This window comes from Calonectris borealis, chromosome Z (assembly GCF_964195595.1).
Source record: "Calonectris borealis chromosome Z, bCalBor7.hap1.2, whole genome shotgun sequence".
NCBI classification, from domain to species: Eukaryota; Metazoa; Chordata; class Aves; order Procellariiformes; family Procellariidae; genus Calonectris; species Calonectris borealis.
In genome coordinates, this window is record NC_134352.1 from 83,008,891 (window position 1) to 83,022,284 (window position 13,394).

At 44.9% G+C, this 13,394-nt stretch overlaps 1 protein-coding gene across 1 annotated transcript in view; it reads right to left on the minus strand.

Annotated features, from left to right (window-relative positions):
- LOC142075841 (lipoxygenase homology domain-containing protein 1-like) overlaps positions 1–13,394 on the minus strand; it is a 56,282-nt gene that overhangs the window by 16,289 nt on the left and 26,599 nt on the right. Inside the window, exon 4 of the mRNA XM_075137824.1 lies at positions 12,393–12,577. Coding sequence (XP_074993925.1) covers positions 12,393–12,577 — 185 coding nt within the window. The remainder of the gene's footprint in view (positions 1–12,392; positions 12,578–13,394) is intronic.

The window sequence follows — 13,394 nt, forward strand, 5'->3', positions numbered from 1 at the left end:
CAAGCTCTGCGCTACATCACCTCTTTATTTCTGAGTCCTGGGCATGCTGCTTCTGCAACAGGGACAAATGCACAGGCCACAACACGCATAACTCCCTCGCAAAAATAAAACTCTTTGCACCATGATTGATGGTGAGCAACTTTTTCCCTTTGGCAGGTGCAAAATTAGGGGAGAAACTTGTCCGGGCTTCCCAGCCAACACCAGAAATTAATTACCTCAGGAGCTAGGGACCATGACAAACCCTGGGTTACCACTCCCAGGTCACCTGCCTCCTCCACCGTAATCAGTGTATATTAAAAATTATTCTAAAAGACAGCAGACACTTTGGTGCACTTGCTCCCCCTGAGGCAGAGGATGTGAGAGCAAGAGTACGAGAAGCGGTTGTTGGACCATCCCATGAATTATAAAGACGCGCTCAGCTCCCAGGGTGAGGAGCACAAGGGCAGAGCCCAAACAGAAGGGAAAATCACCTGTCACGGTTTAATGAACATGCTCTGAAAAGGCTAAAAATCGAGCTGACGTTCCTCGTGCCCCATCGCAAAACATGTCATAACAAATAAAATAATAATTACAAAAGTGCAATAAATACTAAATAACAAGAAAGAGGAGGACAGAGCCAGGCTCAGACAAGGGAGAAAATGCCTTAATGTTTCTCTTTAACTCTTTTGCTTCAGTTCCTAGAGCTCTAACAACCTGCTAGAGAGATAGGCCAACACCAAAGGATTTCATTTGCATTAACCAAGGATAGAGATGGTGCAGTTTACAGCTCCCATTTGGCCACTAAGCTGCTCTAACTAAAAGTGACCCATTGTGCATTGGGATCTTTAATCACAGACCACATTTTTCAAGAAGCTTTGCTCCTTGCACCTCCTCTAGAATATTTATTCTGATGTCGGTGATTAATTTTCCACTCCACTTTTCAGGGGTCAGAAGAACCTGATGGGATAAAAGGATCCACAAAAGGACAAGCATCAGTGACTGAACTTCAATTACCCTTGTAGGATCAGGCTTTATTCCTCTGAAGTACAGACCAGAAGGATGCCTGAACACATGCCAAGCACCAAGGAGGACATGTAGAGAACAAGAGCAATCAGCAGCAGTGACCAAAATCTGGGCAGGAAGGGCACCTTTACAGCTTCTGCAGAAATACGTCTGGTCAGCAAGAAAAACGCTGGTAAAATTATTTGCCAGATCCAACACCTTGAAAGGTTTCTCAGCATTGCTATATTTCAAATCTAAGGTTTACAATGACATCATTTGACAACCTGCTCAGAACACCCCAGTGCTCCCAAGGGCTCTCTACACACACGATGTTGCTGTCAGAGTGTCGGCACGGAGACCCCATAGACGGAGCTGATTCCTGAGCCCGCAGAGATGGGCAAATGCCTTGGGTTGTCATTTTAGGCTAGTGGCAATCACAGGGCACTGTGCTGCAAGGGTTTTATGTTGTCCCCTAAAACATAAGGAAAGCTGGAGTGCACGGCATGTGCTCGAATGCCTCTTTTGCGTGCTCCTTGCAGATGTATTTCCACAGGTGAAGCTACTCCAGGAGCATTAATGGTCCTTGGCTTCGGTCATAGCACATCCCTGCTTCACAGAGCACAGGATCACGCCTAGCGTGTGCTCACCAGGTTTTCCCCTTAATTTTTTTCATACGTTCCCAATTCTGAAACTGTGTGCACTCCAGCCAGTCCCCGTACCTGCCCCACTCAGCTCTGCGTACAGGACAGTTTTAGTTCCTTCATCTTCAGGAAGCAAACGGGATGAATCCTGAGGGGTACTGAATTTTTGCCAACGCTCTCTCCCTCTCTAAGCAATTCGACACTCAGCTGCAGCAGAGAGAGTAGCTCTTCATTCTGCTCAGGGGTCCTTCTGTGCTTCATACATCAGCACATCTCACAGAATGACAGGGTGGATGTGCAAATGCAAATAGAAAGGGATGCTGCATCTCAAAAAGACAGCGAGGATTCAGCTGCTAGAAGCCTGCAGGAAAAGGCTCTCATTGCAGCCAGGCAGAGATCTGGCTGAAGTCAAGCACTCTTCATTTTAAGCATGGGTGGATGTTGTTCCCTCTTAAGCCCTTAATCATGTATTATTTAAAACAGCAACATCATCTTTTCAAAAATACCTACTTGGCTTTTTTTAATCTCAATACATGGCTCTGAGTTCATCTGCAAAACAGAGATCAAGATGTTGCCTGGATATTTTTTTTCTGAATGCTTCTCCTAGCACCGGGAACATGCAAAACGCTAACGTACGGCTGGTAAAAGCTGTGACTCCATCTAGCAGTGCAGGCTCGCTGCAGCACAGGCTCGGGGAGGGGAGCTTTCCTAGAAGCAAAATTAGCAGCTTCGGAGGCACGAACTGCAAGATGCCGAGAGCAGAACAGCTAACAAAAACTCAGTAGCGAGAGCAGTAACTATTTTCTGCTGTCTTTCCTCTCCCCATTGCAACACACAAGCGCAAACGTCCTGTATGGTTACAGCACCTTCCTTTTCTTTACAGCTGGGTGCCTGCTCCGTTAGAGACAATCCAGCTCCCCCTGGCATCTCTCATCCAACACACTGACACACCAAGCTGTCCCAAGAAGGCATGCGGAGACGTTGCCAGGATGCCATCTCAGGGAAGCAGTGGGGGTGGCACTAACTGATATGACCCCACCGCGTTAATTTAGCAGAGGTGTGATAGTCAAGCAGCTTGTCTGTTGCTAATCAACTCAGCCACGGCTTTCAACAGCTAAGAGGGAGGATTAATATTGCACCGTGGGCTAGAGACAGGCTCTTTCCACTGAGAAGAGGGTTTATATTGGTGAAGGGCTGTGATGCCACAGGCACTCCCAGCACTGCTGCCAGGAGATGATGGGCATGGGGGTGCAGCCCTCCTACCCCCTCATATATCCCTTCTGGGCTGGCTCCACTGCCATCTCCATCCCAAGGAGCCAGGGTGCAGCATTTAGCCCAACACCTTGCCCAGGATCTTTTTATCCAGCCCCAGCACCCCTGGGTGTTCTCGTGCAACCTCTCTCCTGCCTCCAACCATGGAAAATGCAAGGACACATCCCAGCCAAATCCCTCCACCTGCAAGCTGCAGCTGACTGCTCAGCCACCTGATATTCATCTGTTAATGCCATTTATTTAGCAATATGTTATCATGGTCACCTGAAACACCATAGGATGGAATTGCCTAAAGAAATCTTGCAGCTAATACTATTTGGGGCATTAGATAGGGCATTTACGCACAAGCTGCTGAGTTTGTAGCAGCAGGAGCACCAGATTTAGGCAGGGAAACAGAGTCAACTGTGCTTCATTACCTAGAGTTATCACCTCCTGCAGGGCACAGTGAATTCCCTGCTAGACATCCCTGCCTACCTCCCTTGCGCGTGACCTGCCGCGGAGCAGGGCAGCAGCACAGCATCCAACAACTAAGAAATGTCACAGCCTTCAGAAGCCAAACATGCTGCATTAAAAGCAGGGAGCTAAGTCGTAGGCAGCGATGGATTCTTCTCATAAGGCAACTTTTAGCAATTATCCTTCTGTTTTCACAGTGCTCCCAAGGGTGGCAATGTTTAAGATCCATCCTGTACTGCTCAGCACTGAGCAGGCAGATTTCAGAAGAGGTGGAGGGGGAATTGCTAGGGAAGAGGCAACGCTACTGTCTTTGAATTGCTGCTGGCAAAGAAATACATTTGTGGTTAGAATGAAAAGTGAAAAAGAATTGTTGCTAGAGGCAGAGGCAGGGGGCTGGATCTGCAGGCAAGGCGCAGTTTCAACCTGAGCCTGCCACAGCCTTTTTGCATGCGCTCAGGAAGGTGCTTTAACGTCCATATGCCTTGGTTCCTGGCTGTCAGATCAAGTCAGTCATTCCAGCCCACCAGAAATTGCCTGACAAAATCTCTTCTTGATGGAAAGCACTGACTTGTCAAAATGGAAGCTCCTTTATACCACTTCTGACAGCATGTTCCTCAGTGACAGCTAGAATTCTTGGTCAGAGCAATCTTAAAAGATCAGACAGCCTATGTTTAGGGCACAAAGCTGGGATCTGGCATCCCAACACACTTGATTCAGAGCAAGCATTTGAATTTAATTCTGGTCTGGGAAAGAGCCCATCCCACCAGGCTAACACCACATCTTCCTAGATCAGCTTCTCCTGACCTTCTGGTGGAGATGCCTTACTGCATTTTCACACAACACAGCATTATCTCTGGAGTCTCTGCAAACACTGCAGAGAAGAAAACTCGCCCAGCCCTAATCATTACACCTGTCTCTGCTGCAGTAGCAGGGACCCTGGAGATAGCTACTCAGAGCAAGACATGATGAGAACCTAAAGCAAACCCTGTACAAGCGCAGGAGCCCTGCTGAGTTCACCAGGAGCTATCTCTGTCTCAAAAGCATGGCCTGCTCTTGCACAAAGCAATTGCACACAGTTAAGGAAGACTTTTTTCCCCCCATACAGGAAAGGGTTGAATTCAAAGGGTTGCTTTAGAGCTTGAGAATAATTAATCTCTGTCAAGAGTAATTGACGACTATCTTTCTTAATGAGCTGCACCTTCAGAGGTAGTGAACAGCTCCTTAAACCAAGGGTTCAAACTGGAAATGCAGATTACAAGCACACCTGGAGTTCAGGGGATGCTGATGAAGAAAGAGCTGCGCATTGCTTTTGGCCATGAGCACCCCTGCCAAAACACGGTGTTAGTGGGGGAGAAAGGCTGAAGAGCCTTTGCATGGATTTGGGGTGCACGTTGCCAGAGGCAGCACCAAGGATGCAAGGTTGGTGCCACTCCGGATTAGTATTTCATTAATCTCAGAAGACCTCTCTAAAAGTGTGTTCTTAAGAAAGAGATATTCTTGCTGCCACCCAAGGAGGCATAAGACATGGGGAAAGGAAACAATTATGTTTTCTCTGCTGAATGTTGCATTATCCTCAACCGCTGCTTCGTGCCCCTCCTGTAATGAACTCAGCCGCTTAGTCTCCCCATCCAGCCCAGAGACCACGATACTCATCCTCATTTTGCGCGGCTCTTACGTGAAATCAAAGTATGCATCAAAACAGTTAATATATCAGGATTCAGCCCAGATCATCCCTCTGCAAATCTACCACATGCAGGAGTCTTTGCTTGTAGGATATGCTAAACTGATGTTCCTACTGCAACTTCAAAGCGATGACGACATTTTGAAGTGAGCTATAAACGACCTTGCTCAAGAGCCAATAGCGGTTCTGTTGCAGAGGCGTGGAGCTTAGCACAGGGCAACCCACCTCGTGACAGCGGCACGGAAATCCTCGTTCATCTAATTCTCCAAGATTTCTCATTATTTTTCATTAGTTCAGTCCCAGGGTGGGAACCCATGAAAAAAAAAAGGGCAGACATTTCACAAAAGAAATATCCGCTTCCTGCTTTCCCCAGATCTGCTACTATCAAAATTGGGGAAGTCACTGAAAATAATCTCTTGCATAAAATATTTTTTCTCAGAATGAAGAATGAAACAATTTTACAGTATTATTTAAAATCATATTATTATCACTGTACTTCAGTCTTGCTTTGGATAAATAATATATTTAAATAAAGTTACTTTATTTCAAAACTGATAGTTGAAATAATTACAATATCTAGACATAATTGGTCAAAACTATCTCCCATCTTCACAAACGTGCTGTGCTATCTGCTTTGTGATGCATACATATAGATCTATATCCCAGCCACACATAGAGAAGTCTCATGCCTCTCCAAAATATTTCCTCTTGAAACATGAGGTCCTTTATATGAATTACGAATCTCCATTTCCACCCCATTTCTGAGCTCTGTGCATCTTGTCTTCCTTGTGGTTTACAAGTCACCAGTGTTTCTTTTTATTCCTCCATTTCAATTTCTCATTTCCCTTACCCATCTTTAGAGACAAAACAACAGGAAAAAAATACATTATGAGCAAAATGTCCATAGCTGACTTGTTTATGGTAATATAAGATGGGCAAAGTTTGCAGGGAGAGTAAAATCCTTATTAGACCAACTGAAGTTTTTTTTTTTGGGGGGGAGGGAGGGGAAAAAGACATTTTTGGATACTCAGTGTGCCAGGTAGCATGATAGGTTTTTTCCAGTGTTATCTATTGGGTAGTAAGATATATTACTGCTGCAAGGCCTCATGCTTAATACAGGGGGTATTCACCATTATTCAAAAGTAAACAACCCATATTTATTTCATAAATATATTTAGCTGCATTTTCCTGTGCTGATTATACACTTCCAGTTCTCAGTGTAAATAAAGATGAGTTTTAATGAGCAGGCAACACCTATTAATATTTCATTCCCCCCCCCCTTTCTACATCCTCAGAAATAATCTTTTTAGTTTTTCTGATCATGAAAGTTTCCAAAATGTAACACCTCATTTTGAATCATGACTCAGGGGAGACAGGAGAGGGACCCAGTCCCACTCTCCAGGCCTGGCGCTTTGTAAAATGAGGCTGCAAAGCCCACAGGGCATCATCGACCGGTACCTCGCGTCCAAAACCCTGCTCCTTATCAGAGCTTCTAGCGCCAGTACCTTATTGAGAAATATTGGCCACAGCTTCACTTCAGACCCAGTCCAGCCCTTAGGGACACGCGTATCCCGTCGGGACAGGAAGGATTTAGCTACTTACTCAAAGTCGAGCATGTGCATCAATACCTGCTGCCCCAAGTGTTTCCTCAAGCCACGGCCAGGTCAGTGCCTCATAAGTCTTAAGTCAGCCAACATTAAAACTCTGGACAACGAACTGTGAAGTCTTAATGCAAACCTCCTTCGCAGAGGAAAGAAATAACACAGCTCACATTCCCAGCTCAAATATATGAGTTTTAGGTCCTAGTGGATCTAAAAACCTCGGAGAGTATCTAGGGCATGTTAACCCTACGTGTGCTTGCCCAGATGCTCTCAAAAGCACACCAGGCAGAGAAGTCCAGCACAGGCTCCTTCACTGCGTGCAGAGATTGCCTTCGTAACGTCTGGAAGAACTGCCTTTCCTGCCTTTGAAGCTCTCTCTGCCTGTGGTCTTCTCCTCTGACCCACCATGAACACAAACTGTCCAAGTCTCCTCGGGTGATCTCATTAACTCTGCCCCAGACGAGGACAGACCAATAATTCAAAGCAACTTGTGAAAGACTAATGGATTGAGCCTGACCTGCAACTTGATCGGCTGAACTTCTCTCATTTGTAATTATAATAAATATTGTTCTCATTTTTTAAAGGCGAGACTACCCTCTGCATGCACGAGCACACGGGCACGTTTCACCACTCATCTGCCTTTACAGGAATCCGGTTCCCAATTGCTCAGTGTGACCTTACAGCCATTAGCCCTTAGGACATAGCCATGCAAACTCTCAGATGCACCATATATCAACCCCAAATCAGGCCAGAATTGACACAACCATCAAACTTCCAGTTCAAAGCTGGTTCTTGTCTCAGCAAGGCAGAAAACTTAGGTCTGCCTGCAAAAGACCAGGCAGACTCGGCCCTAGATATAGCACAGCTACACCTAATCTGGTCTTGCAATCCATTCCTGAGAGAATATTAATAATAACAAAAAACAATAGATGACCAACGCCCGGCACTTTTAAGTATGGAAAAAATAAAGGCAACGCAATTGTGTTGGGTGCTCTCATCCTCAAGGTCTGGGTGTGCCACGCATTGTGACTTCCCTGCTCCTCAGTACTGTGCTGCGTAACGCACCCGTTGTAAACACATTCGTTATTAATAGACCAAATTAGACTAAACTTTACCCAGAAAAAGTAGAGAATGAAGGAGTTTTATAGTTTGAGGTCATACACACGGTTCTGTCCTACTGTGAACACACAGCCTTGAAACAGTTTGACGTGAGCTGCTGTCCCGTGCACATTTATAGCCCATCGTGTCCAACCTTAAAAAATTTCAGGGTGCTGATGGCCAAAGAGCCAGCTGGAAATCAGTCCTTGGCTCTAAGCCTCGTTTGCAACAGGCAGGTTGGCAAGAATTGACCAAAATTTGACAGGTTAGCATAAATTGCAATTGTACAGAAGTCTGAATTAATTTTCAGGTACCTGTGCTCTTGAACATGGTTTTAAGGACGAAGTGAGTAAAGGCCCCCTTTGCAAATGAATATTCCTGCTTTCTCTCAATAAAAGAGCGAGTACAGATAATTGTTTTGATTAGGGAGAGATTTCAAGGGTAATTAAGAACAATCAATATGTGTTGGTGATAACCCAACTTTTTCCCTCGTTCTGAGGAAAACTGGACGTCACACTGCGGAGACTAACCTGAACCAGCTAGATACTGGTAACAGCTTATTGTTACCCTAGGGAGAAGATGGCCCGTGGATAATTAACATATCACCCGACCAAACCTCAGCTTCTTTTATGAATGAGGACAAAATGTATCCTTGCAAAAATATTCCCCTATGATGTCTTGAGACACCCTTCAACCCACCTGAAGACCAAATCTCAGGACTCCTTGCTTTACAGCTGGGTGATAAAAGCTCTACCCATTACACACACAGGGATGGAGAAAGACATGGCCCTGGTGTCCCACCTTCAGCAGGTTCCCATGGGCAGTGCCGTGCCCGGCTCCAAGAGATGTCTTTCAGCCCCACCATAGCGCTCATGCCACGTACTGGGCTCAGACTGGGGCTGCAGAGCAGCTCTGGGGCTGCAAACTGCCAGGGAAAGCAGGGTGAAGTCCAACCAAATGAGAGTCACCATGAGATGGGAGACACAAGGGTCTGTCCACAGAGTGACACAAGTGATTCATGACCACTCTGAAGATATCAAACAACAGGCTGAAAACCCGCTCCCAAATTTCATTTGCTTTTGTGTCTCCGTTGGGTCAGTAGTTCTTATTAGTGCAGCTACAAGCTTTATGAATTCTCTCCTCCCCCACCGCTTTGGTAGGACATCAGACACCCTCAGAGTGATCCAAAACCTGCAGCACTCAAAGGAAAACCATCTCCTGACTTCAGCTTTGAGCTGGTCCCTTGTATAAAGGCTCAGCCGCAGTCACACAATCCTAAGGCTTCATAAACTCAAGCCAAGCAGCATAAGGCCGAACAATAGCCCTTCCTTGTAATTAATACCTGTAATGTAAATTAATCCAGGCTGCCAATAGCACCTGCTGGGTAAATAAGAATCTGTGGCACTGTCACTGTCAAAGGGCCATGGGCATATGATGTCGTGGACGTGAATACAGGGAATAGAGGATCATTCAAGCAGGAACACTTAAAATGTAACCTGTTCTCCTTCAGAAATGTGTGGCATTCAACAGGGAACCTGACAGGTTTTATTCAGAGAAGTAAATGCAATCACTCAGGCACCTGCAATCACTACGTATTCCTGCCATCCTTGGTAACTCTATTTGGATCATGAAAAGAACTCTCGTTTTGTGTGTGTGTCCAATTTTTCAGTTATATGTTGACTATTTTTTGGAACATACTCTTTCCTGCATTTTTTAATAATGCCTCTGGTTTTTTCTCCTCTAAATGAACCTCTTCAAAGCTCACAGCTCTGCTGGGATTCTCTGGCTGGCCTGTGCTCCTCACCAAGAAAGAGGCTGAGTCTCCCCATAGCTTGGTAGGTTTTGATCAAAGCACCAACCATCCCCTTCAAATATGCTTCAAATGCCTCTACAGAGCTTCAACAAGGCAAAAATATGACAAAAGATAACTTAATTTTTCTCCAGCCCACATCCCACACATATCGCAGAGAAGATGCACATCCCAGCAGTGACCTCCAGTTCAAGAGAGAAAGGTAAATCCTCATGACAAAGATGAGAAAGCTCTCCAGGAGAAGATCAAAAGCTGAAGATGTTGCAGGAGAGAGAACGTGGAGGAAACTTGTTTGGTTACCTCCAAAAACATACCAGACTGTGGCAGCAAATGGAGCATGAAAGCAAAGCACGAGACTAAGGTCTGTAACAACAGTGCCCAGGTGGTTTATAAAGAAGAACTACAGAAAAAAGGGGAACAGTGATTGAAGAGACATGACCAAAAACGAGAAGAGTACGGCACTGAACACTTAAGAGGGAGTAACTAATGTTTCTTTACAGGCACATAAAATCACCAAACCACATAATTATTCATTTGTCTAGTAGCCTAGAAAATATTAATACTCAGGAGTAAACACCACTGTTTAATCCATTTGAAAGAAAAAAAAAAAAAAAACAAAAAAACAACGACATTTAGGGCAAATGACTTGTATGTACAAAGAAAATCATATCACAATCTCGTTTCAGACCCTTGCGGATCCAGAGGGAGCCAAATGAATTCAGATAAATCTACATTTGCAGTTGACAGTTCACCTCAGCAGCCTGGGAATGTTTATCTTTCATTAATTATGGTTCAAGGGGAACTGCAACCTGAGATAGCTGAGCTAACCCTCTCCTCTTACAGATTCAGACCTGCCGCCTGGAAGGCATCCAACCCTTCACCCACGCTTCTGGCCTCAGCCCAGCTCCCTGCATTTATATGGACAGCCACAGAGCATCCAGCCTGTGCCACTCAAAAGTGGGCTTTTCTGTCTGATATAGGCGATGAGAACAGATGCATTTCTGACAAATGCCAGGTTAAATCTCTTCTTTCGTACTCTTAAGGCAGGAGACAATCTTATTCGTATTTGTCCTGGACCAAGTACATGGTGAGGAGTTGATCTATAACCCAAAACCACTTCTCCAGAAGAGCGAGGGCTCAGGACTAGCTTTTCGGCTGGTGAAATGCAAAGTAGCTCCAGCAATTTCGTTGGAGCTGCACTTATTTTTACAGGCTGAGGGTTTAGCCCACAAATCTTTTCCTGCTAAGAGACAGGTGTTGAACAGGATGGAGGAAATCACGTGCATTCCTTTGAATCAGCTCTCCCAGGCAGGAGCAATAATAAATTCAGATAAACTGTTGTGTCATTTATAGATCTATTAAGATTGAATGGTTGACTTTCTCCTCGAGGGAACCTCTCGTTAATTGTGTATTGCTTTGACTCATCCACTACCTTCTCCAGACCCCTCCTGCCCCCTCGAGTGTCCTTAACTTTTCCATTTCACAAACTGAATGGATAAAAGAGCAGCAAAGGACTTTGGCACACACAGGCCCAGCAATAACTGGGTGGGGTTTTGGCAGAGCGTCTCCAGACGTTATCTCATTCCCCTGTAGCAGCCACCCTGGAGAGGTCTGCATTTATACAATGCTCCCACATACTTTTCTTGTCAATGGATATTATTTGTGCATGCTAACTCACATGCAGTATCCTTTAATACTTATATCATCAACATACTGGAACTGTTTTAGGAGGTCGTATCTTAACAGAGCAAAATTATTCAATTCAGGAAAAAACTGTCATGGTGTACTGTTTCACTGCTAACTTCAAACAGGATCTCAATAAAAATAACAATACTTTGCCCTCTGGAGCATCTATCAATGCTCAAAGCACTGTATTAATGTTGGTAATAAACTGTTTTTACCAAAAAAATGCTCCTAAGTGGTCATGTCAACACTAATGCAAGAAATCTACTACTTATTCTCAAAAAGATGTGATACTAGCAAAAACAGAAGTTTCCCCTCTTGTGCACCAAAATATACCTCTCCTTTCCCTCAGACCTGTGACTAGTGGTGGGTGTACTTCACTTTCCATGCTCAAAATTAAGCTCCCAGAAAGGAGCGGTGCAATGGTGAGGTCATCGGGAAAACACAACTCGGTTTCCTCATTAGCACTTGCAGATAAACTGTTCACATACCACCTGAGGCTGGTTTGCTGGCTCCACTTTCACATCTCGATCATCTTCCCACTCACGTTACACGCACTATACATCAACACATGGCCTACACGCTGATATCAATTTGGGAGTACATGTCTGGTTTGCAAGCTGTCCTGGCTTCGTTTCAACATCATTAGCTTAAAACCACTCTGAAAAACAGGCACCAGTTCAATATGGATATCATATACATACAGTAAACTGGCGTAGAATTACAGCGAGAGGGTTGGCTTGTTTATGGAAATTTCCTGCAGGTCATCACCAGAGCCTGAAGACACTTGACTTTATACACAGGACTGCAACCACATTGCCTCTTCTGATAGCACACAACGATACCGGCTACACCTTCTGGGATGGGATGCCTCTCATCTATGTGTAGCCATTTAATCTAATTTAAAGTAGTCATCACGGATCCTTCACTCAACCAATGAGCAGAGCTTCTCCAAATAGTGATTTATCCCACCCTAAGATGTCACGTCTAACACTGGAAGAAGGAATTACCTTCTGGAGGCACCTTGCATCTTCCTATTTTCCCTCCACTGACTACAAAGAAAACTCAAATTAGACTACACGATCACTTTTAATATGGCTGAAGTAATCTGAAAGCAACCCCGTCCTTTCTGACAAGGCACCAGAAAGCCAAGCTTTTTGGAAAACCCTTACTTTTGGGCACATCCATGGGATTCAGGCTGCCGATGAGGTCTCTGACGTACAGTCCATCCCCGTCCTCTTTGCTCAGCCAGTTGTTGCAGGGGAAGTAAAACCGGAGGTGAGGTCTGTTCATGTCGGTCACGATCACGCGGTCGAGGAACCAGCCCGCGTTCAGTCCGGTGTTATCGTGCTCAATCCTAGAGGAAGAACAACCCTGGATTTGATATTTTGATTAAGACTGGCCACTAGCACTGTAATTTTGTGGAATATTTTATATTAGGCAAAGCTAGAGCAACTATACACAAAATGCCTGCTTATACCTGGCTATCCAAAGTGTTTCATAGGCGATTCGAGACAGCCAGCATGGCTTCACCAAGGACAAGTCCCGCCTGACCAACCTAATGGCCTTCTATGGAGTGACTACATCAGTGGACATGGGAAGGGCTACCAATGTCATCTATCTGGACCTCTGTAAGACCTTTGACATGGTCCCCCACAACATCCTTCTCTCTAAACTGGAGAGGTATGGATTTGATGGGTGGACTGTCTGGTGGGTGAGGAATTGGTTGGATGGACGGGGCTCTGAGCAACCTGATCTAGTTGAAGATGTCCCTGCCCACGGCAGAGGGATTGGACTAGATGACCTTTAATGGTCCCTTCCAAGCCAAACTATTCTATGATTCTATGATTTATGGGCTTTTACAGGGTATTTTGTAAATAACAACATTCCTATATATATGTATGTGTGTGCAGATACCATAGGTGATATGTGGGCTACTGCCTGCAAGGGAATGCACACAAACACACACGCACCTGCATCTTCATTCAACATACGCATTCATTCACCTTACACTGCATATCTAAAATATAAGTGACTCTCGTCATGCTCCGTATCCCTTCCGCTCTTTTCTCTTCTTACTTTGTTTTATCCACCTCTTCCCATTTTCCCAGCTTTCTTTGTACTATTTACTAATTTTTAATTTTATATAGGTCAGTCAGATGGTGGTTAAACAT